General features: G+C 49.9%; 14 protein-coding genes across 14 annotated transcripts; 8 read left to right on the forward strand and 6 right to left on the reverse strand.

The window, feature by feature from the left end:
• Window positions 1-22: 22 nt before the first annotated feature.
• Window positions 23-6,022, forward strand: GL50803_00114921 (uncharacterized protein; the record flags this gene model as incomplete). The annotated part of the gene is made up of 1 exon (XM_001709643.1): window positions 23-6,022. The coding sequence occupies one exon, from the start codon at window positions 23-25 to the stop codon at window positions 6,020-6,022; it is 6,000 nt and encodes a 1,999-aa protein (XP_001709695.1).
• Window positions 6,023-6,068: 46 nt separating this feature from the next.
• On the reverse strand, window positions 6,069-7,598 carry GL50803_0011960 (uncharacterized protein; the record flags this gene model as incomplete). The annotated part of the gene is made up of 1 exon (XM_038045698.1): window positions 6,069-7,598. One exon carries the CDS (start codon window positions 7,596-7,598, stop codon window positions 6,069-6,071), a length of 1,530 nt encoding a protein of 509 aa, XP_037901959.1.
• Window positions 7,599-7,675: 77 nt separating this feature from the next.
• GL50803_0011961 (uncharacterized protein) lies at window positions 7,676-8,146 on the reverse strand (the record flags this gene model as incomplete). The annotated part of the gene is made up of 1 exon (XM_001709645.1): window positions 7,676-8,146. One exon carries the CDS (start codon window positions 8,144-8,146, stop codon window positions 7,676-7,678), a length of 471 nt encoding a protein of 156 aa, XP_001709697.1.
• Window positions 8,147-8,640: 494 nt separating this feature from the next.
• Window positions 8,641-11,178, reverse strand: GL50803_0017593 (uncharacterized protein; the record flags this gene model as incomplete). The annotated part of the gene is made up of 1 exon (XM_001709646.1): window positions 8,641-11,178. The coding sequence occupies one exon, from the start codon at window positions 11,176-11,178 to the stop codon at window positions 8,641-8,643; it is 2,538 nt and encodes an 845-aa protein (XP_001709698.1).
• A 128-nt stretch (window positions 11,179-11,306) lies between these two features.
• Window positions 11,307-11,945, forward strand: GL50803_0011965 (uncharacterized protein; the record flags this gene model as incomplete). Its single annotated transcript, XM_001709647.1, has 1 exon — window positions 11,307-11,945. The coding sequence occupies one exon, from the start codon at window positions 11,307-11,309 to the stop codon at window positions 11,943-11,945; it is 639 nt and encodes a 212-aa protein (XP_001709699.1).
• Window positions 11,946-12,001: 56 nt separating this feature from the next.
• GL50803_0060631 (Helicase conserved C-terminal domain-containing protein) lies at window positions 12,002-12,556 on the forward strand (the record flags this gene model as incomplete). The annotated part of the gene is made up of 1 exon (XM_038046232.1): window positions 12,002-12,556. The coding sequence occupies one exon, from the start codon at window positions 12,002-12,004 to the stop codon at window positions 12,554-12,556; it is 555 nt and encodes a 184-aa protein (XP_037901960.1).
• Window positions 12,557-12,559: 3 nt separating this feature from the next.
• GL50803_00114915 (Cysteine protease) lies at window positions 12,560-14,473 on the reverse strand (the record flags this gene model as incomplete). The annotated part of the gene is made up of 1 exon (XM_001709650.1): window positions 12,560-14,473. The coding sequence occupies one exon, from the start codon at window positions 14,471-14,473 to the stop codon at window positions 12,560-12,562; it is 1,914 nt and encodes a 637-aa protein (XP_001709702.1).
• An 893-nt stretch (window positions 14,474-15,366) lies between these two features.
• GL50803_0050165 (VSP) lies at window positions 15,367-18,456 on the forward strand (the record flags this gene model as incomplete). Its single annotated transcript, XM_038046135.1, has 1 exon — window positions 15,367-18,456. The coding sequence occupies one exon, from the start codon at window positions 15,367-15,369 to the stop codon at window positions 18,454-18,456; it is 3,090 nt and encodes a 1,029-aa protein (XP_037901961.1).
• Window positions 18,457-18,841: 385 nt separating this feature from the next.
• GL50803_0011976 (uncharacterized protein) lies at window positions 18,842-19,162 on the forward strand (the record flags this gene model as incomplete). The annotated part of the gene is made up of 1 exon (XM_001709651.1): window positions 18,842-19,162. One exon carries the CDS (start codon window positions 18,842-18,844, stop codon window positions 19,160-19,162), a length of 321 nt encoding a protein of 106 aa, XP_001709703.1.
• A 115-nt stretch (window positions 19,163-19,277) lies between these two features.
• GL50803_0086815 (uncharacterized protein) lies at window positions 19,278-22,928 on the forward strand (the record flags this gene model as incomplete). The annotated part of the gene is made up of 1 exon (XM_001709652.1): window positions 19,278-22,928. One exon carries the CDS (start codon window positions 19,278-19,280, stop codon window positions 22,926-22,928), a length of 3,651 nt encoding a protein of 1,216 aa, XP_001709704.1.
• A 60-nt stretch (window positions 22,929-22,988) lies between these two features.
• GL50803_0014565 (uncharacterized protein) lies at window positions 22,989-23,642 on the forward strand (the record flags this gene model as incomplete). The annotated part of the gene is made up of 1 exon (XM_038045775.1): window positions 22,989-23,642. One exon carries the CDS (start codon window positions 22,989-22,991, stop codon window positions 23,640-23,642), a length of 654 nt encoding a protein of 217 aa, XP_037901962.1.
• GL50803_0028336 (uncharacterized protein) lies at window positions 23,629-24,534 on the reverse strand (the record flags this gene model as incomplete). Its single annotated transcript, XM_038046019.1, has 1 exon — window positions 23,629-24,534. The coding sequence occupies one exon, from the start codon at window positions 24,532-24,534 to the stop codon at window positions 23,629-23,631; it is 906 nt and encodes a 301-aa protein (XP_037901963.1).
• A 138-nt stretch (window positions 24,535-24,672) lies between these two features.
• On the reverse strand, window positions 24,673-25,716 carry GL50803_0086821 (Ankyrin repeat protein 1; the record flags this gene model as incomplete). Its single annotated transcript, XM_001709653.2, has 1 exon — window positions 24,673-25,716. The coding sequence occupies one exon, from the start codon at window positions 25,714-25,716 to the stop codon at window positions 24,673-24,675; it is 1,044 nt and encodes a 347-aa protein (XP_001709705.2).
• A 156-nt stretch (window positions 25,717-25,872) lies between these two features.
• GL50803_0014566 (Dipeptidyl-peptidase I) lies at window positions 25,873-27,498 on the forward strand (the record flags this gene model as incomplete). Its single annotated transcript, XM_001709654.1, has 1 exon — window positions 25,873-27,498. The coding sequence occupies one exon, from the start codon at window positions 25,873-25,875 to the stop codon at window positions 27,496-27,498; it is 1,626 nt and encodes a 541-aa protein (XP_001709706.1).
• Between the last annotated feature and the right edge of the window lie 104 nt (window positions 27,499-27,602).

Consider the following 27,602-nt stretch of genomic DNA (forward strand, 5'->3'; position numbering starts at 1 on the left):
TGTTAAACTTGAAAGTTAAAAAATGACCGAAAGCGTTGTCCTACTGTCTCGTACTCTTCCGTTGTTCGTAGAAAGAGAGAATAAGGTGATCGATACAACCTTTAAGCTGGTCACGCATCTTGATGATTCACTTTTTATTGAAATCATCAAGGCCAATACGCTGTGGCGAGCCATTCCATATGCTCGTGTCACTCACCTATTGCTTTCAGAAGACACTGAGTCTGTCCAGCCATACTATAAAGCGCGCGAAAATACTCCGTTGTTCTTCTTTACGCTTTCGACGGATTCTGATGCTTTACATTATATTATTTCAAACAGCCACGATGACATCAATTTCCTCATTGAGCTTCTGCAACTACTTCATACCCTTCCTTACCCCGGCCTCCCCCGAGCCTTGTTTGAAGCAGCTATTAGAAATCTTTCACCAGGCGTTTCAGATATCTACGATCCACAGCGTCTGCCCGACGTTTCCATGTCGCCAACACAGGGATATAGTCAACTAATAAGCTCGTTTAAGCAAAGCTTTTATTTTCAACAGATTGTCTATCAGTATGGATCTGGGCAACCCACTGCACAAGCCCTGAAATACATCTCCTATTGGCCCGTTATTGCCATCTTCATGGCAAGCTGCCTGGTCCTGCTCGCCACGGGTCCCTATTCAAATCAATCTTACACCATCCTGCACCTTTTGTCGATGAGAACCCAGAACTTTAACTTTCTTCTATCTCACATCAATACAATAGTATTTTACACTGCACCTGATGAGACACTGGGCTATATCGAAGTCATACAAAGCTCTTCTCTTTACAAGGATCAGGCCATTGTATTACACCTTAATATGTCGTATGTAATTAACTACATGCTCCAGTTTAAGGAATTGTCACGCTTCCCGCCAAGCTACAGAGTCCCCGACCTTCTATCAGTACCGCTATTTGCAAGGAACAGAGTGGATGTCCAAGAATCGTCTCTATTTTCTTTATACACAAAAGGCGTGTTTTGCTCCCTCAAGGGTAGGCTCAGTGACATACTCACAGAATTATCTGATACTATTCCTGCGTATTTGGCAGCATTGGAGCCACTCTCTATTCTCATACGATCCTCAGTACTGCGTGGGTTTACTCTTGTCCCCGACAAGATCCCCTCTCTATGCCTTTCGAATATCCTGCAGGTTATGGAGACAATCTTGAACACCTTGACTTCACGCTATATGAAACTGACAGGCCACACGGAACATACCTCACCGCCCAGTGGTGGGCTTGACGACCACGAGGAGGGCCGCATTTCTATCGTCTTCACTCCCGGCCTGTACGAGGGAGACATCTCGCACCTTATTATCAGCGACGAGTACTCCAAGGCACTTGTCCTTCAGCACATTCTAAGTTCGCTGTTCCTACCCTCACACCAAAAGGAGATGCCGGTATATTACAGAAAAGCCCCACTACTACCCTCTATCATTAAATATATAAATCCCGACGGGACGCTCTCAGACCCATATCGCCTTGATATGACCAAGACATCGAGCGACATACTAGATGGCATTCCGCTGTCGCCGCTCATCAAGGGATCCATTCTTTATTTTATTATTAAGGCAGTGGCAGAGATCATAATGTCGCCGTCGCCAAATGTGCCTGATGCAGTTAAGATGTTACTGGCCAAGGCGACTGTCTCTGTTCGAATAAACTACGGCCAGCCATCTGAAACAGCCAGTGGTCACGACAATATATTAACAGAATTTGTTCTCTCACCCGATAATTCCGGTGGAGGGGATGCATCCTTGTTCCTGGACGCTCCTGGAACTCTCTGCCCCCTTCTGCACTTCCTCGTCGCTTCTCAGAATATCAACGAGGAGTATGGGTTGTTAAGCGTTTTTGAGTATTGGACGCGGATTGGTATCAAGGGCTATCCTCCTGCAGTGGCCCTGGCTCCGGATTTCTTTGCACAAGCAGCACAGAGGAACTACCTTCAACAGACACAGAATCTTCTTGATGATATTAACCAGATGGTCAGCTTCTCTTCTACCGTTGAAGAAGATTCGGCATATAGGTATGTACCGCCCGCTCCAGTTATCTTGCTCGACATTAATGTCCTACCCAGCAGCAGACAAGCCTTCATAAACCTCGGGCAGGACATGACGTCAATTCGAACGGAGAATGAGCGCTGCATCAAAGAATATTATGCAAAGCACGCAGATACCCGCAGAGAGGAATCCATTGAGGATCTTATCAACATATCTGACATGTTCTATTATTTCATTCAAACCAATTCTATTGATGACGTGTTGAAGAGAGGGGCACTTTGTGACATCTCTTCTTTAAACGCAGATTCTGCTCAGCTTGCTGCTCCATCCAGCGCTGACGGCACGGATCTTAAGCAGAAGTTCACACCGGTCCTGCACAAGGTGTCTCATGATCTTATACATTTTACTGAAGCAGCAGCTTATATCTCAGAGATAGACATCCACAGCAACATAGGCGTGCTAGACACCACGGGGCGATATTTGGGCACAGATATAGAAGTGCAGACACCTGCAGATTCTGTACGGGACCAGGCTCCCCTGTCGATGAGCCTCACTGACCAACAAGACACAGCTACTCAGGCCAACTCCCTGCTTAGACCCATCATTCCCTCCCTATCTCTTACTGAGACATCCTTTGCCAATGTTCTGGAAGTCATTACCGTTGCAGGCTTACTCAGATCGATTCTCCAGCATCTTACTGGGTTTGCACGATACTTTATCTCTTTAACCCTCAACGTCTTCTACCTCAAGCTGCAGTCTCTTAGCCTTCATCCGCTGATAGACGTCGAAAAAACTCTACGCTTTGCGGCCAGCTACTTTGCATCGGTTGCCCCGGATGCCCTTCCCCAGGACTATCTAGATTCTCTCAGTCATGATGTCTTTGCTTTGGTACAGGGACGCATTAATTTCAAGGACACAAATGTGCCCGTTTCACGTCGCCAAAGCGAAATCTTTAATGCCTCCAAGGGCGATGATCTTAAGCCCAATCTGCTCACCAAGCAGATTTCTTCAACATTCAATCTTGATATCGATCTACTAAAAAAGCAATCAATATTTTTTGATGTGCAATATGGGATTGAAAATCGGGATAGCTTTTACGAAAACCCCCGTCTCCTCATCGTACCGCACTATCGCATCATGCTTGGTATTTCTAAATATGTATTTGATCATCAGAACGCCCCAGAGCGTCTCAACGATGTGGAAATCGACAAGCTACTCTCCAAATATATCAACGAAGAAATGCTCAAATACGTTAAGAGGAGCGATCATACATATAGTGCTACTACCAATGTCAAATTATTTGAGAAAACGCTTGAGGGTTTGCTGAAAACCGCATACAATTGCGTGATAGATAATGGGATCATGCATCTTTTCAGATACGATTTTGATAGCAACGCGCGCCTGCCCAGCCGGCGCTATGTATCCCCAGACCTCATCCACTCTGTTCGAGGGGTTAAGGTTCCTTGGACAACCTTGCGGAGCATGTACCCAGAATTTATTTCCATACCGAATGCCGGTATCCATGTACCAGTTAACAAAGAGGTGGCGGACATGATCACACTGGATCTTGGGTTTGTGCCGCATCACGGACGCGCCTCTCTGATGGCCTTCTATATGTCCATCCTTCCTAGCTACATTTCCCAGCTTCGAAACAAGTATGTTAATGTGCTCATACAGCCATCTGTTGATAGCATTGAGCACCCCTTCTATCCCTGTGGAGAGCCGAGTACATACAAGAAAAACCAGCTCCCTAAGAGCTATGAGCTAGGTGGGATTTGGCTTTCATCTATTCTGCACCATATTTTCAACATATCTCGCATCCTAATAACATCAGCAGCATACAACGAGCCCGTAGTGTCCATCGCGCCCCTCGATAGAGATGAAAAGTGTTTGATACTCCGCTGTATTGAAGTGTCCTTCAGTCACGTTGATTCAGATAAACTGCTTGGCTTGCCAGATACCCGGTCGATACGAGAAGATAATGATACTGTTAATGCACCTCTCAATTGCTCCCCAGAGATCTCTCTCGTCATCTCCGAAGTCCTAACGCCCGGCCTCGTCTGCGAAATCATGTCGTTGATGGGTGATTCAGAATCCCCTGGTCTCCCACGCTCGGCTCGCTACACAAATCCATTCCATTCCCTGTTTACCTTTAGGATACTTTCGGTTGAAGCTCTTTTTGGCCACATCTGCACCAAGCTAAAGCTTCATACTTTACTGCCAGTCATCACCTTCTTACGGAACACTCAGTATGCTTTAACAAATAGAAACTCAGCTGAGGTGGAACTAGAAGTGCCTTCTGTATTTGCTCTAAATGCCCACGACTCTCTAGATTTGTTTGCCAAGGTGTGTATTAGTGTGCTACGAGCAGAGTTTACAAATATCCCAGATCTGAGTGCGTCAACAAGGCGCCACTTGATCCGCACCATCAACTCCTGCCCTTTTTTGGTCATTGGATCTGAAGCGAAAACTGAAGCACTTGTTTGTGCTGGAAAGGAAAACAGGAACCCGGTCAGTGGCAGGGTGTGCTTCAACATAGGCACGTCTAAAGCTAACAGAGATATCTATAAACGTGTGCGCGCTCTGTCACAGACGAGTCAAGATCGGTTTGTGATGCTGAACACGTTCTTGGCGGAAAAGCCTCTTTCTCACTACAGTATAACACTCTTTACAAAGGTACCACTAGACAATGGCTATTGTATAGGATTTGGTTACATAGTGGATAAAAGCATTAGCGACGTGTTCGTTATTGACACTCCGATCTTGATGTGCATTATTATTCCCGATAACTTTGACTGTACTGCCCCTGAGCTATTCGACAAGAGCCGCTGCCTCATTAACGCCCCCGTTGTTGTCACGTCTAGTCCCTCATTTATTGAAAATACGACCTTCTACGTCTCTATTTCACAGGAAGACATCAGAAAGGCTAACGAAAGCATCACTGCGGAGCTATCGTACCCCATAGCCAATGTAGACGGAACGATCTCTCAGCTTAGATACTTGGAGTCTAGAGTGCTTTCCTCAATTGCTGAATCCATCCAGGCACTGCCTGCAAGGCTCCAGGCCCTGAGGTATAGCTGCAGTGACATACAGAGACGTCTGGGGGGCGAGATTGACGTGTCCCTCCTTCCTATGTCCTTCTCCCTCGGTCAATTCAGTACCAAAAAATACGTTGAGACAGCATCCATGCTTAGCTTCACGGAAACTCTTGCGTCCTCTCTCTTTGCTGCAAATGTCCTCCCAATCAGCATAAATTACGCCCTCTACCTCACTAATCAAGAGAAGATCCGGTTCCAGAAGAAGCCAGACAATACAAATAGAAAGCATATTCCTATCAATCTGATGCTTCTTGGACCAGAGGAATGCATACTGCCAGAATCTATCTCACCACTTGTGTTCATAATCAAATTGCTAAAAACGGAGCCTCTCGAGAAGCTTGTACAGATGATAGACAAAGATAATACGGGCAAAATTCTCTTAGCACTAGTGCCCATACTCTTGGTAGATAAGTTCAGCCTCCAATTTTCTAATGACTCTTTAGAAGTCAGCGAGAAAATTAAACAGCAGGCCGAAATCGAGAAGCAAAACAGACTAGCTGAGACCACGTACTCCCTCTTTGATATGTCAATAATTGAGGAGCATGTCAGGAATACGGTGAACGAGGTATTCGGTAAAAACTTTGGCCCCACAAAAAGTACAGATGCGGCAGCAGACGAGCGTGTCTATGGTCCATATCTATATTTAGGATGCGACCCCACGATATGGAAGCGGCTATATGATGCAATCCAGCGCAGTGCTCACAAGGCAGCCTTTAATTCGCTGGTCACAACATGCAATCCAGCGACGATTGAGAAGGGTATGTCGAGCAACAAAATGGTTGCGTCTATGAGTCTTCTGATTGGGGCCAGGTTGAGGTATGACATGTCTTTGGGGAAGGATGGCCTGATAGACTACATTAACTGGAAGAAATCGTACTGCAAGCCTATGGAGAACGCTACATATTGACAAATAATGGGCAGAGCAAGTGCCTAATCATTGTGTTCCGGCATTATCACATACTCTCGTGACGCATCCTCACCAGTTCAATTAATGTCGATACGCTCGCATAGACAGCCATATTAGGGAAGTCGTGGGCAGAGAGATAACACTCATAAAGGACGTCAGTAGAAAGCGTGCTCATTACGGGCTCTTCGAGTGTAGTGCCACGAGATAGCTCCATCATTTGGTGCAAGATTCGAAAGCATCTCCCAGTGAACTTGGTTGTGCACGACACTGTCCGCTTAATCAAGGCATTTTGAAGATAGTGGGCGAGCGCGGCCACGAGGCCGGCGGCAAAAAACTCTTCCCACGCTTCGGCGACGGTGATGGAAATAATATTGATAGACGAGTTAACCACAATATGTGTTACTGAATACAGATTGTCGACGAGGACCTTAATGAGACTGCTTTCTCTAAAGGTTTTTCGATATGGCGGCCACTGAGCGAATAGTACCTCAATAGTGAGCGCAACATCAACATATGCATTGTGGATACCGGTTGCAAGAATAGATGAGAGAATGTCAGAAAACTCTAGTGTGGCTATGTCATTAAAGACATCATTATTAACGGAGGTAGAAGCAACATTAGCGATGAAGCAAAGTAATTGCTTGGTCATGTCTCTGTAAATCTTGATTAGCTGAATGCATAGCCTCCATGCGTGGAAGCCTCCAAGCAGCGTTCCAAAGTCTTGATGCATACAGAAATTGTTCAGCCCTAAAAGCAGATCATTCCCGACTCTCCGCCATTCGTCAGATCTGGAAAACAGTGGGGTGATAGCAAAGAAGAAAAATAGCATTTGACGTAGATAGGCGAAAACCTCTCCATCAAAGTCATAGCTACAATTGGCCAAGAATGCACCGAGAAAACTACCCAGTGGCTGTAAGATGGGAGCAGGGACAATGCTCAATAGAGAGAAATAGTTAGATGCATCATGAAGCATCGCGTCTTCACGCTCTTCTTCACAAGAATCAAGCTGAAGTAACAGAGATATCGGTCTCAGAAGCTCGTCTGCAGACGCATAGAGTAAGAGCTGTTGCCGCCCGTGAAGCTCATAGCTGGCGGAGTGAGTATAAAACATTAGTACCCCTATGAGAAGCTCAGGACTTTCTGCGATCATGGATGTGATATTGGATAGATAGGGAAGGCCAGCCCGCACTGACAGCTCAGTCATTTCTGCACCTGCATCAGCAAATTGATCAAGCATAGAGAAGATAAGGAATGCAATTTGTGTGGACGTATACGGTTGCAAGTGCTGTGCAAGGGCATCAATTAACTTTGCAAGACGGGGGTCACGAACTAGCTCTGTTACGGCATCTCCCTTTACGCAAGAATACAGAGCTAGTAGCTGCGATTCTAAGCTATCAGCCATGGTGTCCAAACTGTGTTTCTTGAGGTCTTGCGTTAGGAAGTACTCCAGAACTTGATCGAGCCTCTCTTTCCCGTTAAGGTCTGCAGCATTCACTAGAGAGGAAGACAGCTTTACGCGGGAGCTGCAGTCTTTCATAGCACGAGAATCATCCAAAAAGATAGTCCGTCGCTGCATTATTTTGAATGCTCATAGATTTACGGTTTACCTGACTCCAGCTCACGCGGTGGATATCAGAACTAGTTACCGATGTGCTAATTTTCCGTCCTTATGTCAGCCACATCTGTGACCAGCATTTTCAATCCTAGAAGCGCAGCTGGATATGCAAGAAGAAGGGCCTCTGCGTCTTCAGGGTGTGCCCCGATAAAGTGCCGAAAGGAAAGAATGATGGCATCCTGTTGGTCTGGGCGCAAAGCTTTCACGGCAGAATAAACAGCTTGTAACTGTCGCTTCTTCTCCCTTTCGTTATCTGTCTCGACCATTTTGCATTGTAGATTTTCTCCTGACGGAATGTTCACAGCAGAAAACTGCTCTACTGCAAGCTGGGCCATGTCTGAACTATTGAAGTGGGCATCTACGTAGTATAGCGTCTTGTTCTTGTGGATTGTTGCGCCTCCCAGCTTGGATAATCTGTGTACTATCTCGTCATATATTTCGTCTCCGGCGTGTGGCGGAATGCCTATAACGCGTACGTGGGTTGATGTTGATGACTTCGCCCTGGACATTTTTTGTCTGACATTTCGTTTGAGTGGATTGTATTGGCGAAGTAAGGCAAGGTATACTGTGGTTTTGCTCTACATACTAAGACTTGTGCACTGCAGGCGTGGAAGGCATGCGTGCTTTAGGTATGCACTTGGCAAAATCTCTACTCTCTGAAGATCCAGTTTAGCTACTCCTCAACAGACCTGACGCCATAATGGAAAGGCACCGATGTCGGCTTAAATGCAAGATTCAACACGGTCAGTTGGGCATTAGCTTGTAAATTGTTGCGTCGCCATTTACTTCTTCTGGTTGATTAATAACTTACTAAGTGATAGCCATCCGCCTATCTAGACATTACTTTGCACCTTGTGCACTACTCCAATGGACTAGTAACTCTCCCAGCTTCTTGTTATACATCTGGCAAATCACTTCTTCATAGGTGCTCCCATAATATGTACTATTAGTAAATGCGAACACAATCTACAGGGTTTATGTTTTTTAAATTGATTGTCATTCGTTAAAAAACCAGAGTTGAAAGTTTATCGCAAGATGTGATTAGCTGGTCAAAAAGTGCAAACTGACAAGGAATGTTAGTAACAAGAGATGCACGTGACAAGAGCACGTGATTAGATAGGTCTGTGTGCACATATATTTTGACCTCTCTTTGATCATCGGATGCATCTGCGATATCTACCAAGTTTAAAGCCTCTTTTGCTTCTTCCAGCGAGATGATCAGAAGTTTCGAGGTAGTTTCAGCCCTCTTCTTGACCTCTGGTTCCGTTTCCGAAGGGCTCTCAAGGTAATTGATCAGGTCGTTAAAAATGGATGTAAGACACGAGAGCTTGGACGACTGAGGAATTATAAGCCTCATTGCGTTGCTTCCGTAGTGTTTAGAAGCAAGCCTGTACAGTGCAAGAGGGTAGAGGAGGATAGCTGCGTCAGTCGGTGATTGAAGGAAAACGTGCACCGGATGTCTTATCACTGAGTTACTGCGCAGCAAGACGTGGAAAATAAACATTAGCAGGAAACAGATAAATATAGGCGGTGACTGGTTGGATGTCTTTCTTCGCGCCTTTACTTCTGCAATACCCTTGCTTTCCATCAACGGTTTCCTTATTTTTTCATAAAGATGGGTTATCTCTTTTCCAAGCTTATCTTTTACCTTCGTTGCTTCACTAGAGTCTTGTCGATGCCTAAATCTTGAAAGCGTATTAATCATATCAGTAAATACACTAGTGCATTTGGAATTGATCCCAAAATAGCTTAGAAGCTCCAGGTAAATAGACATTATTCTCTGAGAATCAATTGCAAGGGGTCTTGTTACCAGTCCAAGCAAGTATCCAATCAAATTACTCGAGTCCAAGTAGTCTCCAGGATAATAATTAGCAAGGCCGGGATCAGCCTTCGTCAAATTGATAGATTGCTTCAGAAGGAACGCCGGCTCTAGTTTAAATGGCACTTCGTTTCTAGAGACTAAACCCATAGTAGCTAACTGCAGAAGTGAGCTACGTAAAAAGAGGTTCACGGTACCCCAGTCCCCTATGTACTTGTCCAGTTTTTCCAAGATAGATGACTGATAGGCAGATGCGTGACACTCACCTAAGGACTCCTTCAGCCAAGTTTTAGTGTGCCCAAGGAGAGAAGCACCTAATGAGAGGAGGATGCCATGATGTGTTGACATGGTTGATGAGGAAGCATGCTGGTTCGTTGTCAAAGTGCCGCTTTGTGCCTCACAGTATTGACGTATGAAAAGACAGGCCATGGTGAAAGTGCAAACATTGTACATCCGGTCAAGGCTCGGTAAGCGGAACGGTTGCTCCAAGACAGGAAGCCGTATGGTGTGTACAGCATAGAATTCCAAGAATATAACCTCGACAATACCCCGGACGATCCACGGTATGCTTTCAGTGTATTGTGCCATCAGCCTTCTATCTTCTAAGAATTTATAACACGGTTCCAGCGGAACGATGGTAAAGGGAGCAGGGCGAGAACTCACCAATTCATCGGACCGTGGATAGATCTTTTTAAGCGCAGAATAAATGTTTGCGTGACGCTCGTTACTTATTGAGTCGCAGACTAAAGCTGATAGAAGCCTAATGGTATGGTTAACAAGCACAGCAGATGAAGGAGGGGTTAACAGCGCGTGGCAAAACTTTGCTTCTCCAGTGCTTCTCACATCAGCGATACCATTGGTCAGCAACCTTACAAATTTTGTCTGACACTGCTCTGGTTGATAACTAGATGCCGGATTAACATCGTGTAGCAAATCTGAAAAGTACCTAGAATCAGCTAGCAATAGGCTTACGATAATTGGAACCAACTCCAGCACAATGCGAAGTGGAATGTCTTGCGGCCTGTGGATTCCTGCGCTTTGCAACGAACTTTTGGCATATGATTTGCCTAGATCTAATAGTTTCACAAAGACCGAAGGGACCATTAGCCGCCCTATCAGACATAGCTCAGCGGACTCTTCATAGTCAACCTTGAAAGATGCTCTAGCATAGGAAAAGGGTGCTCCAACTGACGAGGTGCCATTGTCTGAAGCTTGCAGATGTAAGCCAGATTGCTCAGCGCTGATCAACTGATTGTTTTCAGCGTTCTTAGATCCTGCCAATAAGTCAATAGGAGCGACGTCAGCACTGTCCTCTATCAGGTCTAGATCATCATGTAGAGTCTGTTGTATAGAGTTCTGTGAAGAATTGTGATTGGAGGTGGGAGAGGTATCGTCACTATTATCAGTCGCGTAAGTTGATTCGTTGGATCTCGCGTCTTCTTCGCTAGGTGTCAAATTCACCGGTGTCAATTCGGGAGTTAGTTCTTGGATGATTCCACTTACATGGTAGTACTTTGATGGTGCAAGAACTATCGGTACATGGGTTTCGTTATCCTCAAAGCTAATAAAGCTCTTTTCGCATGCATCCTCAATTCGACGAGCTATAAGACTGGGCTCAGCACGCATCCCGTGTGAAGTAATGTGTCGAATGGGATCACAATTGTTATGAACTCTGTGGATGTCATGCCGTCCCAGCACATACCTAATCATCCGGGGCTGCATAGTCTGGGTTGGGACAATTAATTTTTATGCTGAGGTAAAGACGAAGCTGCGCAGTAGCGGTAAGGGCTTAGTTTCTGTGTTTCAAGAGTCTCTCTGACCACGCTAGTGAGAAAAACTAGTTTTTAAAAATGGCGACTATCGATCCGCTGAGCGATGCCGACTTTGATGGATATGTGATACCTACGCATGCCCTCTTTTTATCCATGGCTCTTCATCATCTGCAGCCCTGGACAGAGATTTTCACGGTGACTGCTCGCATCGTTTTATACTTTGTCATGCCTTTGGCATGGGTAACGACTCAGTCAAGAAGAACCGCTACGTGGTTGCCGTACTTTATGCTCATGCTGCCCTGGCTGATTAAATGCACGACAGAAAGCATTCCCTCCATAGATATCTATTGTAACCTATCCGCTATGATGTCCATCCTACCCACTTACTTATTTGTCTTGCAACGCATCTTTTGCAGAACCAGGTTCTCAACCTGCCGGGAGAAAATCTGCAGTTGTTTGCTGGTAGTGTGTGGGATTCTTTTAGCGTCTCTTTATGCTATGGAGAAACAACAGGTGCATGCCATCCAGCAATCTGCTCCGTTTGTGGGCGTGTGGAAGGCTTTTGGCTTAGATGTGGCCAAAAGAGTGGTACGCGATGGAACGTATACATGCACTCAAAAAGCCATCTACATATTCTTTGCGGTGATTGTCTTCCCCCTTACAAGCCATCTGTACCTAATTCTTACTCTGTTACTACTAAGGATGATATTCACATGAAGATGTTTACAGATATACTGCAACAATCAGTGAAAAGCTCCTTCTGATGTATAATCATGGCTTTATCTTATACTGCTCTAGGTGTGATGAAGCACGGGTGCCCGTCAACGGAGGCTGCATTCGGGACTTTCTCTTCTACAGGGGCGGGTGCTACTCTGTCAACGGCCCCCTCACCCAGGCCATCTGTACGACTAAGAATTAAATTTACTTCGGAGGCAGAGCCTTTTGCAATTATCGTCCTGGCAACTGATAACTTCGCCCGCGGACTCGACCTTCCTGCGGTTCGCTCGGTGGTCAACTTCGAGCTTCCAGAGTCGCTGGCCACCCTCACCCACCGCGTGGGAAGGTGCGCGCGCGGCCTGAACAGCGGGGTCGCTATCTCAGTGCGGCGGAGCGAGGTCGAGTACAAGTTCGACACGCTGGCCAACTTCGATCCGAGCCGGGTCGTCTCCATAGACGAGGAGAGCCTCTGCGACTACCGGAGCACAGAGGGGCCGCGGCTGTCCGACTTCTCCGTCGAGGACAGCGACGTGCGGGAGATCTCACGGAGGTTCAGCGAGAACATGGACATCTACCTGACCACCCTCTACGACGGGGAGTTCGGGCGCTAGGCGCTACACGCCCTTGTGCGGAAGGTTCAGGTTGAGCGGGCTGTGGAAGATGTACTCCGGCGCGCAGAAGTAGTACTGCATGCAGTACCGGCCGAGGAAGAAGATGACGATGGCCAGGGCCCCCACCAGGACGTAGTTCCACGCGCTGACCTCGAGAGCCTCGCACATCGTGCCTCCGTGCGCGTCGACCGTGTCCAGCCCGTTCACGCACCGCTTGACCTTGTTGTTGAACGGGGAGGCGCGGACGGCGTCTGCGATGGCGACCTTCTGGGCCTCGTCGGGCGCGGAGAGGAAGAGCGGGTGGACGCCGTCGCGGTCGGGCCCGTAGAAGCGGGGCATCGTGTACTCGACGGTCAGCTCGTGGCAGAGCGAGTTGGAGCCGCGGCCGATGTAGTAGTAGCCCGAGACGCCCCAGCCGGTCCCCCACGAGTTGCGCAGGATCCAGACGGGCCGGCCCTTGTAGGCCCCGTAGCCGACGAGCATGACCTGGTGGTTCGTGGTCGCGCGCACGCACTTGACGTCGGGGAAGACGCCGCCCTTGTAGAGGTTGAACGTCAGCGCAGAGGCGACGACGGACTCGTAGTCCTTGTCGATCGACGTGTCGACGCCGGACTCTGTGTGCATGGCCGCCGCGACCCCGACCCCGCGGGCCAGGACGTTCATGACGTTCCGCTCCCACTCGGCGAACTTCCCCTTGTCCATCTCCTCGATGATGAGCCCCGAGGCCGGCACGCCCTCGTTCCGCAGGATCTGGTAGACGCCGAACTTCTTGGGGGTGCCTGAGCCACCATTGACATCATACTCGTATTCATCGCTACCTGCAGCCCCAGAATTAGAAGAGCTGCCCTTCTTCTTCATCGGCATGGAGACGAAGGCAGGGTTGAAGTCTCCTATGTTGGTGTCCTGACACTTAGTACCATCGTCTGGGGCGGCCTTCTCGGGCGTCGCGTACTCCCTGTAGATGCACTCGGACTCCTTCGCGAGCTTGCTCAGCTTGTTAACGAAGTCTGCGATGGCGCGGAAGTAGTTCCCCCCGTTGCAGTAGTTCCCGCCGATGAGGTTGTCGAGGAGGAACTGGACGGAGAGGCGCAGGGTGGACGCGCTGTAGGACTTCCAGTTCTCGGGGATGTCGGTATAGTCCTGTTCGGTGCGATTTGTAACAGTTATTAGTCCTGTGGTGCAGTCAGTACTCTTCTGGTCCCCGTCCTGACTCGCAGGGGCCGAGCAGTTGCAGAAGTAGTTCGACGGAAAGGGCTGGGGATCGAGGTACTTCCCCCTCGTGTAGAGGTCTGCGTCGACGAGCATCAGGTTCTCGAGGACCTCGATGGTCGTGAACTCGTAGCAGGAGCCGCACAGGCCCTGGTCCTTCGCGCGGGTCACGAGGCCCACCTCGCGGAGGTCGACGGAGTGGGGGAGCGTCCGCTGCCTGCCGTTGACGTTCATGTCCCGCACGTCGACGAGGAAGAAGCTGTCCTGCTTCTTGCTCTTATCGTCAGCGTTGGCACTCTGTGAATTAGCTTGAGTGTCTCCCTTCAGGTCCGGCCCCAGCTCGTAGGCATCGACGTTGCAGTTGGTGTACTTATTCGATTTGCTATCTCGTGTGCACGTACTCGTGGCTGCGCTCCACTCGCCACCCCCCAGCGACCGGGGCGGGAGGAGGCCGGCGCGCGGGTGGCGGTCCATCCGGGACGTGATCCCGAAGGTGACGTGCTCGTGGCCCTCCCGGCGGAGCCTGCGGAGGTGCTCGAGGTGCATGCAGAAGTTCCGCTCCGCCTCCAGCCGGTCCCCGGGCGTGTCGTAGGCCTTCCCGTAGAGGCCGACGAAGCGCTCGAAGGCATGCTCGCACGCCATATGGATGCTGAACGGGTCCCGCTCGGCCGACGCCGCGCAGAGGAAAGACAAAGTAAGCAGCAACATCCGATCCTTTTTTGGGCCGCGGATAGGTTAGCCGTGTGCGGGACTTGTACACCCTACCGAGTCGCAGACAGGAAGAGGAGCCCGAAGAAGACGGCCGTGCTCGCCGTCACCCCCGCCACGGCCCCGATGTTCCTCACACGACAGTCACACAGACTCCCGTGGTAGCCCTCGGCACAGACACAGGCGTCCTTGTAGCACTCCCCGTGTCCTGTGCACACGCTGGCGTACAGACGCCGGTGCCTCATCGTGGAGTGGTCCAGCCGGCAGAGCAGGGAGCTCGTCAGGTTTGCCACGAAGCCGCTTCCCGACGACGCACTCGGCCGGATAGCACAGCCCTCCAGGGGAGAGTAGTCCAGGCAGGTGCCTGCGGGCTGTCTTGGTTGTCGGCTTCGGCTGCTGCCCTCGAGAGAACCCTGCGCTGCAACGCACTGCCACTTCCCGAGGATCCCTATGCGGTGCCTACTTCCTCGTGGGTAGAGCGGGCACGGAGGCGCGGTCCCGCCGCAGGATCCAGTGGATGCTCGGAGACAGGTGACTCAATGACTTCATAGAATAGCGCCCCAGATGCCATGGAGCGAGCAGATGCAGTATGACGCATTTACTACCGAGACGCCCTGCCCCTGCAGGCGGGCCCAGTGATACAGTGACAGCAATGTACAGGAGTGCACCCAAACAATCATTCCACAAGAGAGGTGCGTTCTGAGTCTGGCCATCACTCATCCTGTTCCTATCGAAGTCAGGGGGAACCGCACTGTCAGCCGGCCTCCGGTGGGCGTGCTCCTATCTCGTTCTTCTCCAGTCCAACTGATCAAGGGAGCAAGAGCGGCTGCCTCTCACTGCTCGCGGCAACACACCAGCCTGACAGAAGAGCAGTGGCATACGAACTCCCGCTAATGTTGGTAGGATTTCTCCTAGTTTGTGCAACAGTGCTGGCCAAGTACAGCGGGAAGACCAGCAGCGAGGCGGTTGCCAACACAAACTGCGCACAAGAGCTGCAGAATGCGGGCTGCAAGACGTGCGGCCCCAACGACCAGACGTGCCTGGACTGCAAGACTCCTGGCGAGAACGTGCAGCTCGATAAAAGAAGCTGCGGCCCCACCTGCCCGCAGAACTCCTCCCCCAACCAAAACGTCTGCGAGTGCAACCCGGGATTCAACCTGAACGATAGAAAAGACGCGTGCGAGGCGGTTGCCAACACAAACTGCGCACAAGAGCTGCAGAATGCGGGCTGCAAGACGTGCGGCCCCAACGACCAGACGTGCCTGGACTGCAAGACTCCTGGCGAGAACGTGCAGCTCGATAAAAGAAGCTGCGGCCCCACCTGCCCGCAGAACTCCTCCCCCAACCAAAACGTCTGCGAGTGCAACCCGGGATTCAACCTGAACGATAGAAAAGACGCGTGCGAGGCGGTTGCCAACACAAACTGCGCACAAGAGCTGCAGAATGCGGGCTGCAAGACGTGCGGCCCCAACGACCAGACGTGCCTGGACTGCAAGACTCCTGGCGAGAACGTGCAGCTCGATAAAAGAAGCTGCGGCCCCACCTGCCCGCAGAACTCCTCCCCCAACCAAAACGTCTGCGAGTGCAACCCGGGATTCAACCTGAACGATAGAAAAGACGCGTGCGAGGCGGTTGCCAACACAAACTGCGCACAAGAGCTGCAGAATGCGGGCTGCAAGACGTGCGGCCCCAACGACCAGACGTGCCTGGACTGCAAGACTCCTGGCGAGAACGTGCAGCTCGATAAAAGAAGCTGCGGCCCCACCTGCCCGCAGAACTCCTCCCCCAACCAAAACGTCTGCGAGTGCAACCCGGGATTCAACCTGAACGATAGAAAAGACGCGTGCGAGGCGGTTGCCAACACAAACTGCGCACAAGAGCTGCAGAATGCGGGCTGCAAGACGTGCGGCCCCAACGACCAGACGTGCCTGGACTGCAAGACTCCTGGCGAGAACGTGCAGCTCGATAAAAGAAGCTGCGGCCCCACCTGCCCGCAGAACTCCTCCCCCAACCAAAACGTCTGCGAGTGCAACCCGGGATTCAACCTGAACGATAGAAAAGACGCGTGCGAGGCGGTTGCCAACACAAACTGCGCACAAGAGCTGCAGAATGCGGGCTGCAAGACGTGCGGCCCCAACGACCAGACGTGCCTGGACTGCAAGACTCCTGGCGAGAACGTGCAGCTCGATAAAAGAAGCTGCGGCCCCACCTGCCCGCAGAACTCCTCCCCCAACCAAAACGTCTGCGAGTGCAACCCGGGATTCAACCTGAACGATAGAAAAGACGCGTGCGAGGCGGTTGCCAACACAAACTGCGCACAAGAGCTGCAGAATGCGGGCTGCAAGACGTGCGGCCCCAACGACCAGACGTGCCTGGACTGCAAGACTCCTGGCGAGAACGTGCAGCTCGATAAAAGAAGCTGCGGCCCCACCTGCCCGCAGAACTCCTCCCCCAACCAAAACGTCTGCGAGTGCAACCCGGGATTCAACCTGAACGATAGAAAAGACGCGTGCGAGGCGGTTGCCAACACAAACTGCGCACAAGAGCTGCAGAATGCGGGCTGCAAGACGTGCGGCCCCAACGACCAGACGTGCCTGGACTGCAAGACTCCTGGCGAGAACGTGCAGCTCGATAAAAGAAGCTGCGGCCCCACCTGCCCGCAGAACTCCTCCCCCAACCAAAACGTCTGCGAGTGCAACCCGGGATTCAACCTGAACGATAGAAAAGACGCGTGCGAGGCGGTTGCCAACACAAACTGCGCACAAGAGCTGCAGAATGCGGGCTGCAAGACGTGCGGCCCCAACGACCAGACGTGCCTGGACTGCAAGACTCCTGGCGAGAACGTGCAGCTCGATAAAAGAAGCTGCGGCCCCACCTGCCCGCAGAACTCCTCCCCCAACCAAAACGTCTGCGAGTGCAACCCGGGATTCAACCTGAACGATAGAAAAGACGCGTGCGAGGCGGTTGCCAACACAAACTGCGCACAAGAGCTGCAGAATGCGGGCTGCAAGACGTGCGGCCCCAACGACCAGACGTGCCTGGACTGCAAGACTCCTGGCGAGAACGTGCAGCTCGATAAAAGAAGCTGCGGCCCCACCTGCCCGCAGAACTCCTCCCCCAACCAAAACGTCTGCGAGTGCAACCCGGGATTCAACCTGAACGATAGAAAAGACGCGTGCGAGGCGGTTGCCAACACAAACTGCGCACAAGAGCTGCAGAATGCGGGCTGCAAGACGTGCGGCCCCAACGACCAGACGTGCCTGGACTGCAAGACTCCTGGCGAGAACGTGCAGCTCGATAAAAGAAGCTGCGGCCCCACCTGCCCGCAGAACTCCTCCCCCAACCAAAACGTCTGCGAGTGCAACCCGGGATTCAACCTGAACGATAGAAAAGACGCGTGCGAGGCGGTTGCCAACACAAACTGCGCACAAGAGCTGCAGAATGCGGGCTGCAAGACGTGCGGCCCCAACGACCAGACGTGCCTGGACTGCAAGACTCCTGGCGAGAACGTGCAGCTCGATAAAAGAAGCTGCGGCCCCACCTGCCCGCAGAACTCCTCCCCCAACCAAAACGTCTGCGAGTGCAACCCGGGATTCAACCTGAACGATAGAAAAGACGCGTGCGAGGCGGTTGCCAACACAAACTGCGCACAAGAGCTGCAGAATGCGGGCTGCAAGACGTGCGGCCCCAACGACCAGACGTGCCTGGACTGCAAGACTCCTGGCGAGAACGTGCAGCTCGATAAAAGAAGCTGCGGCCCCACCTGCCCGCAGAACTCCTCCCCCAACCAAAACGTCTGCGAGTGCAACCCGGGATTCAACCTGAACGATAGAAAAGACGCGTGCGAGGCGGTTGCCAACACAAACAAGAGTAGTGGCCTTTCTACCGGCGCCATTGCAGGCATTGCTGTGGCTGCTGTTATTGTCGTCGGGGGCCTCGTCGGCTTCCTCTGCTGGTGGTTCCTCTGCCGGGGCAAAGCGTAGATTTAACTGTACACTTAGGTAGTAAACGTATTATATCAACGGATTCCGCTGGGGGCTGCCCGAGTGTAATTCTTGATTGCACAGTACTGCGGGACAATAAACAAATACAAGCTCAGTAGTTGTGGGCTCACATTTCCCTAGTAGTAGATAGCCCTTTACAAAAAGCTTCAGGAAGAGATGAACACTAAGGTGGGCACAGGGTAGCAAGATAGACTTAAGGAGAAAAGGATGCTTCATCAGAACTAGACACTAGAGGACTTTAGATGTAGAACAGCCGATTGTAAATTTGAGTAGCAACTTGTGCTAAGCAATACCAATGAGTAGTTGCAGAATCACCCGCTGAAGCAGAGCAAGTTCGATGTTTTAATTGTAAATTTCAAATCTTATGCCATTGGGGCTTAAGCCAGAAAATGTCCAGAACTACGATGTTATACACAGAGAACTGGAGAAGAAGAACATAGAATCTCGCTGTAAGTGGCAAAAGACTTACGGAAATTGGTTTGACGAATCGGATGCGCGTTTCCTAAAGACAGTGAGTGAGATGAAGAGTGACAATTCTGCCCTTCCAGCTGACACTTATAAGTATAAGCCTGTTCTCAAACATCCCTTTAATCCTAACAATCTAGAGGAAGGGCTTTTTAAGCCAAATGACTTTTCAGTTCCAAAGTGTCAAGAAACCAGTGTTTGCGACATGCCAGGCTGGTAGGCGTATAAGTGCATAGTAGTGATCATAGTGTAGCACTTGGATCGCGGACAGTAGACTTGTAAACGGCCATTTTCTTGCGCTGGGAATCGCGACCGCCAATTAAAAATCAAAAAACATGCAACCCCAGGTTGTCAGGCAGCTATCGTCCGCAACGCCTGGGAAAATAATAGTTGTCAAGGAGCAGGAGCCGCGTCCTATTCGGTCAGGTTCCGCACATTATGCTATGGACAGACGGGCTGCTCCGCCTAGTACCGCTTATTCTGGTCCAGGCAGAAAGAAATCCTCCAGCAGTAAGCAAGCGCACGCCAAGAATACTCCTAAGCAGACAGGTAAGAAGAAGATGCGCAGCGGCACGCCAAAGAAGCAGCGGATTCCAGAGCCGCCACAGCTTCAGCCTCCAGTGCGGCATAAAGATACCAGTCTTAAGGATACTTTGGTTACCGCGTTGTTAGCTCGCATGCGCGCTGAGGGACCGCTGTTTGGAGCTTCTGTTTCCCGATCCATCACGCCGAGTGGGGTCGCCCCGGCCCCTCAGCAATCTATCTTTACTACCACCTCTATGGAGGACGAACTTATCAAGAAGCTAAAGCAAGCTGTTGTTGACACGCTCCATGAAGAAGGGATAAGCAGGCATGAAGATTCACCTAAGGTGCTTCGAAATAGCTTGACTTCGACGAGGAATTTTGGGACAGAGACAGACAGACCTCGGGACAGGAGCGATGATAGAGTAGCAAAAGATGTGCGTAAACGCAAGAAGGCTGACCCAGGGGCGACTCAGGTTACAAAGACATCGGTTCAGCTTCCTAATAGACTAAACGCTATACAGCAAAAGACTAAGGCAGAGCCACCAGTGCAGTCAGCCTATGATGATTTTCAGGATAATGACCTTTACGAAAAAGAGCTAAACGAGCTAATGAACAGCACTTATATTCCTGGAACGACAGTCGACGAGTACACTGTCAATCCATCTTCAGCAGACGACGTAATTGATTTGACGGCTCCGGTAAAGTCAGACGCACACGTCCCAGCACTATATGACCGTGTCAACATGGACTGGCCTTCTCGTGAAGGCAAGCAAGCAAAGCGTACCAACAATCTTGCTGAGGGGCAACCTCCAGATCCTCTAACTGAGAACTATGACGGAAGCGATAGCGAGCAGTCAGTGGTCACCAAAGAGCTCCATAATGCCGTCGAGATGATTACAAAGCTTGCCCCGTTGGTGCCCAACAACACCAAGGAAGACAAGAACATTTCTCAAATGGTAACAAATCTTAGCACAGCCATCAATACTATATATCATGCCTATAAAGAGGACAAGCACACTCCGGTGATTTCTTCTCCTGATACACGCAGAATAGGGAACTCCAAGAAGTCATCTCCTTTTGAGGGGCCGTTATATCAGCATGCTCAGCACGCTATCGCGCGCAATGAGGTCTCTGATACTCAGGACCATGTCCCTAGCTATAAAGATCCTGTCGGTATTAAAAAGGCACTGGATGACGCCATATTTGAATACCCAGAAATTCCTGAAAAGGTCATGACCAAGATGATACAGCGCGTTGCCTCTCAGGTTGATCGGGACCCCAATATTACTGAGGAGATGGCCAAGCAGCTTTTCAAGGAGGAGATAGACAGCTTCTTGATAAAAGCTGCTGCAGAAAAGGGTGACAAAGTTGAGCTGGCGTTAGCGTACAGCAATATGGCGTCATCTAAGGTCGGGTTAATATCCGGTGACTCAGGAAAGAAAGTGGCTCCACCAGGCCTTGCTGACGAGGACAGTGCGCCGTCGATGACACTTCCTGAGCAAAATGATCCGCACTATGCTCCTTATAACACGGGGGCGCATCCCACTAGATATCAGCGGTCTCATTTGACGTCTGTCAGGACCCATCCAACAACCACAGAAACAGATCATGCAGGTGTCATGGAATCCAACAGATCATCTTCAGCAACGGATCTCACCCAGATGAGTCTATCAGACTATACTAATATACCTGTTCCGAAAATAGAAAAGATCAAGCCAGCCTCTTCATATGCGTCAGAAACCAGCGTTGACTATGTTATACAGAGGACAAACTTCGATAGGGAGATCCCTTACGAGGGCACTACACCCCACAGTATTCCCAATCCATTTACACACGCGCAGGGCACCCGTCAGCTGTCTCCAGAAAGGTATAGATATTCTCCGCAGGACGAATACCTGGAGCGCGAGTCATCTGACTTCAAAAATCTTCAGCATGCTGATCTTCAGCCTATAAAGGTCGTCCCCACTATCACTAATCCCACGTATCTACCGCAGCAACACATCAAGGCCTCCCCTCCTCCAGCCGATAACACAAACGAGTATGAGTTCAATGACTTGTGCGAGGAGCTCGACAGTACAACTCAAGGAATTGATACAACGGTGATACCGTTAATTCCAGACAACTACAAATTTGACGACTTAGACCCCAGCCAGCTACAAAACAAGCCTGTAATAGACATTGAACATGAACTCAATCTTGGCAACACACTACAAGCAGAGGAGCCAACAGATGGATACGACCGATATATGACTCAAAAGGAAAAGCTCTCTCGGCAGAATTTTTTTGATGGAGCGGCTGGTCTGCCAGTAATAACAACAGAGGTAGATCAGCCTGATCATGACACTCTTGTAAAAAGGGTTATGGATGACGAATCAAAGGACTGGGACACGCAGATAAATGAGCAGCTGGACTTTGTCGACGAAGAGAGCGACAGCGAGCCGGTCGACCTGCAACAGGGAGCCTCTGTGGAGCCTGCTTTGGCGGATGCTGCACCTGCCACTACTACTAATACTACCGTCCTCCCTCAAGAGCTTATTTCGGCGAGCAAAAGTTTTGGCATTGATGAATCAATATTAAATCTGCACCATCATGCAATCTCTTCTGGTAACAATTCAGATTATAATGAGGCACCTAGTATACCTGGAGCGCCTGACGAGTCTCTAGAAAACCCTCCTTTGGGTTCTAAAACAACAGATACCGTTAATATTGAGCACCCAGAATATATAGTAGATCATCGAGAAGAAGCACAGTACAACGAGCTTACCAACGAAAAAGATAGCGGATTTAAATCCGATCTAGTGCCAGCGACGCACCCTGAGCCTTCCAATTCGCAGATGATACAGCATCCAGAAGAGCTAGAGTTAGAACCGGAGCCGCGCCAGCCGATACTTTACGAACCAGATCCAAATGTCACTAGCAAAGAAGTCGAGCAGTACGTTGACGTCTTTTGTACTTTTATCGAAAACGCTACCGACGTTTCCGTCTCCTTGGACGCACTCATTGATGTAGATAATAAGACAACGCATCTATCTGCGCTCTTTGATTGCTGCATAATGGCGCTATCTAGTGTTGGGCTTTGCGTCGTATCACAGTTGAGCAAGGCGGTCATCACAGACTGCGACGCCTTGGAAGCAGACTATTTGGACAACAATGGGTTTTACAAGTTTACCCTGGAACCTATCGATCACTTCGTTGATGTATTTCTTATTAAAGACAGATTTCGAGCTGCACTGGCTGAGGGATATGCAAAGGACATGACCCGGCTTCATGCGTATTTAGCTCAGCAGCTTAAAGCGGCTGCTACTGTTCAACCTTCATATACAGCTGCAGTAACTGCGGGTGTTAAGCAAACAGAACAGATCTTCTTTGATGAAATGGATGCTGTACAGCTATCTCGTGAAATCGCAGATAGGGTTCTAGATGACGTTGCTAGCGAAGTTGCAGCCCTGTTTTCCTTGTAAATTTCCCTCTTTGACAGAAGCGAATTAAAAAATTAGGCGTTTTGCCACTGGCCTTCTTTGATGGTGAGTGACCATTCGCTGGATGTAATTCAAGAAATAAGCCAAGTGGTAGAGGCTAGCCCCAATCAAGCTGCAATAGAGCGCTCTCTATCCAAGGAGCGAGTAGATCGAGGGTCCTTCGGCGTACTAGACAACCTAGCGCTTCCTGTTCCTGGGGACGGTTCTACTAGGATAGCTTTTGGTGCTAGCGCGTCCTCCTCACCTGCGACTGTCTCTCATTCTAACAGACACACAGTCGGCTTTGCTTCAAGTGCCTCAAGACTGCCTCCCCCGACAACCTCGACTACGTTCCAGAATAACATGGTTATGGGAGCTCCTTCTAACCTTTCCACACTTGGCTCCATCAACGCAAGGTATGCGAGTACCCAGTACAGTAGAGAGCCAGACCCCCTGTCATGCGCACCCTCCGTTGCTCTGTCCACTGGACAACAGCTCCACATGCCACTCACGCTTGACACATTTCTTGATATGGAAGTGAAAACGATTAACTCGCTTATGGATGGAGTCACGCGCATTAGCAACAAGCTCAGAGACATTGGAATAAGTTTTAGGCAACGACAGATCTCCTCAAGAGAGCGAATCGCGGATGTGGTGGGCAGGATATTCGACGAAACCATTATCGAAGTCTACAAAAAGCCCCTCACGGAGGACTGAAGCAGCGAGTAAGATCATTGTGCCTGGGAGTACCCTTGATCATCCCTTTGTGATAGCACGGTGAGAAGTCAAAGAATGAACTCGCACAAAGCGTTCCCAAGGCAAAGGTGAAATATATGCGCTCGTCCATCTGTGGCCAAGGAAAGTTGACAAGATGCAAAGTGTTTATGTTTCCAGTAACAGACTCCCCCTGTCCCAAGACATGGAACTGAACATCTTTAGGGACAGATTCTTGAAAGATATAAGACGTTCCCCGGTTAATACAAACTACACTCTGGTCCCAGAGGAGGGTGCCTCTGCTAACGAGTAGAGGGATTAATTCTTGTACATTGCCCTCATTTCGGACCTGCAAAGAGAACACGCCATCACCTAGGGGATTTCGTGCCTCCAAAACTGTTGGTGGGATTACTCTAGTCACAGTAAGTATTATATTAGAGGAAAAACGCAGCACAGGTCTACCTGTCACAGCGCATCGGGGTCCTGAATGAAGCCCAGGAAAGGGGGCCTTGAATGGCGATATGAACTTGTCATTCTCGGTCACCCATCCGGGGACTCCCTTGTTGATCGTAGCTGCCAGTTCACGTATATCTGCCATACTTTGGCAAATGGTGTAAACGGTGTATAGCGGCGTGTTGTCAGCGACGTGTAAGGGCGTGAGATTTCCGCCCAGTAAGGCATATTGCCCCGAGCCTAGACCAGGCTTCTTGTCTGCTGCCATGATAACAACTCCATCTACAGGAGGGTCGCCTCGCCATACTTCCACATCTCGAAGTGCAACTCTAAACAATGATAGGTCACCTGCTGTACCCATTGCATCACCTACTGACATAATGCGACCTCCCAATAGACAAGAGCACTCGATGAGCCGAGTAATGTTTGTCTCTGATGGCATTATCAAATTTTAGCGTAAGAAAAGGTGACAAACCGAGAACGAACGCAGAGCTGCTAGAGATTTGCATGAGCTTATTAAGTAGCGCGCATTTACAAGTGCCGTGATATTAAGAAGGTAAGGCACTTTCAAGGCTTTAATTTAAACTGACAAGGTATTGGAAACACTGGAGCTAATGGCTGTAGCGGCTGTCTCAGCTGCCCTTCTGGAAAAGACTCTCAGAAGTGCTCGTCGTGTTTTAGACAATCCACGATAGAACATACTAACCGTCGCCCCCCACGACCTTTGAAGCCATCCCTGTGCTTCGCCAGACGATGAGGGAGACGTGTTTGTGGTTATATCCTTACTATTATGCTCTAGACTTACTTGTGGAGCATGTTGGACTTCCTCTGTGCAATTGGTAGTACACCCCTCGGGCTTCTTAGAAACTGTCCTCGTGGCCGACTTAGATGCTGCACGCTTAACTATTGACTGTGGCACCTGCAGTCCTTGAGTAAGTTGACCCAGCACACCTGCTTTTTTAGCAAAGTATTCCTCTATTTTTGTTCGCTTGACAACAGGGGCACTTGCGGCTGGTCTCATAATCTTAGGATGGCGAGGAGTAATGGAAGGTACGGGCCGAGTCTCAGGGACAGCATTCTCTATCCCTTTGAGGAAAAGGTGTATGGTTTGTTGATTTTGCTTCTGTGCATATGCTGCAGCTGCCCTTACATCATCTGCTACTACACTCTGACTCTTCTCTATCAGCTTTTTCACCACCACAAGGCGCCCTGCCCGGATGGCATGAAAGAGCGCCGTCTCGTTATTGTTATCCTTCATGAAATCCATATATGGGCAGAGAAACTCTACTATTTGAAGATGGCCGCACTGTACTGCTAGCATTAGCGCCGTGGTTCCGTCTCGGAGAACATAGCAACATTCTCTCTCAATAAGAAGTTCGCACACCTTCAAGTTATTGGCACATGCGGCATACATCAGGGCTGTGTATCCATCCGAGTTTCCCAGCGTGTACTCAAAGTAGAGCAGTGCTTTGACAATGTCTAGTTGATTGAAGTAGGCCGCAAGCATAAGACCCGACTCACTCAGGCTATTCACCTTTGCCTTGCATTTTGCAATATTGTCTCGTACAAACTGCAAGTCTCCGAGCTGGCAGGCCGTTAGCCAGGCCTCGAGATCGTCAGTCATTTCGTTTTTAAACCGGGCTTTGAGAAAGCCGTGTGAAGTATCCATTCCCTACTATTCTCTTACCACCCTATGCTTATGTTACTGATTGGCAAGGACTCTGTACGAAGGTCTGAGCATCTTCACCTCTAACAATAAGAAGCCGGCCAGAAAAAAATCATGCTTTTCATCTTGGCGCTCCTGGGACTCTTATTATCAGATACTCCAGCATGGTGTCTTGGGGACCAAGTTCTGGGCGTATGGAGCCTGCAGTTTACTGACTTTAAGTACTCAGGAGGGAACGGGACAGACAGATTTGAGTGCCCAGCCAATATAGCAGCTACTACTACGAAGAGGATACGACTGCTGGCTCCCAACATTGCAATCAACGAGCAAACGGGCGCCACGGGCACTTGGACCATGGCGTACACGGAGGGCCTCGAGATACGCCTTAACGGTCTTAATTATCTGTTCTACTTTGCATGGAAGGAGTATCCGCTGGAGGGTAGGGTGATGGTCAATTCTTCTTGCTGGCTATCAGCGCCAGGCATGGGGTGGGTCAAGAAGGACGGAATAGGGAATGCATCCCAGGCTTGTCTCTATGCGGAGCTTATTAGCGCGGACTCCAGCACGCTTTACAACATTAGGGACGAGAATGCACCGGGACCAGTGAACCCGACAGACCAGACAAGTCAGGGAGAAGCCTTATTATCGCGCCACGCGACCCTACCTTCGAGGAAGCTTCCAGTTCCACTACCTACAGGGGCTCACTATCGGAAGCTTCTCTCTGCTAACAAGCTCAGATATGCCAAGCGTGAATTTCGCAGGGAATTCTCGCACAATCTTTTCGGATTTGGGTCTGAATCTGAGACACGTAATGTACCGTATAAAGGCGATACTCTTCCGGATGACTTCGACTGGCGAGATGTCAATGGTGTCAGCTACATTCCTGGGGTCTTGGACCAAGGCGCTTGTGGCTCTTGCTTCACCTTTGGCGCAGTGCAGGCTATGAATAGTCGCATCATGATAGCCACCAATAGAACAGATCCTGTAGGTACGAAGACAATCCTGTCCACTGAGCACGCTTTAGATTGCAATGTATACAGTCAGGGCTGCGACGGGGGCTTTCCAGAGCATGTCCTGAGGTTTGCAGAGACCAACGGGATAATGACAGAGGACGATTACTACATACCATATACTTCGGGGACGGACGGAGTAACGCGAGAGTGCAAGACATCTCCTGGCTCCAGGCGCTACTACTTCACGGCAGGCCAGCAGTTGGGTGGCTACTATGGAGCTGTCACCGATCCGGTTGAGATGCAATGGGAGCTCTACAGGCACGGTCCCTACCCTGTTAGCATATATGTCGATTCTGATGGATACTTCTCCAGAGGGGATCTTTACGGTCCAGCGGACAATCACGAAACGGTTGATTCAGACGACCCCGAACGCCACTACTTCATCAGTGAGGTGAACCATTGTGTTCTGCTCATAGGCTGGGGCACATTTGCAAACGGAACAAAGTACTGGATCATCCTGAATTCATGGGGTGAATCATGGAATGACCGGGGGACAATGAAGATAGCAATGGGCACAAATGCATATGGAATAGAGTCATCGCCGACAACGCTGTACTGGATTCCTCATAATCCAGTTAGCAGCCAGCCCCAGGTGCACATAAGATTTATTCTGCGCGCCCTTTTGTTCCTTGTCGCTGGGTTATGTGGACTTTCAGTCATCGGGCTCCTGATCGCTATTTGCGTAGTTAAGTCCCGCGGGACAAAATACCGTCCAATAATTGCATAAAATCACTTCCATCTCAACACTTGCCCTTGTCTATCGCTCTTCTGAGCATCCTAGACATCTATTTTCACCAAGCAAGATTCCCGTTCGCACGTTGTAAACACACA

The sequence above is a fragment of the Giardia intestinalis genome, chromosome 4 (assembly GCF_000002435.2).
Source record: "Giardia intestinalis strain WB C6 chromosome 4, whole genome shotgun sequence".
NCBI classification, from domain to species: domain Eukaryota; phylum Fornicata; order Diplomonadida; family Hexamitidae; genus Giardia; species Giardia duodenalis.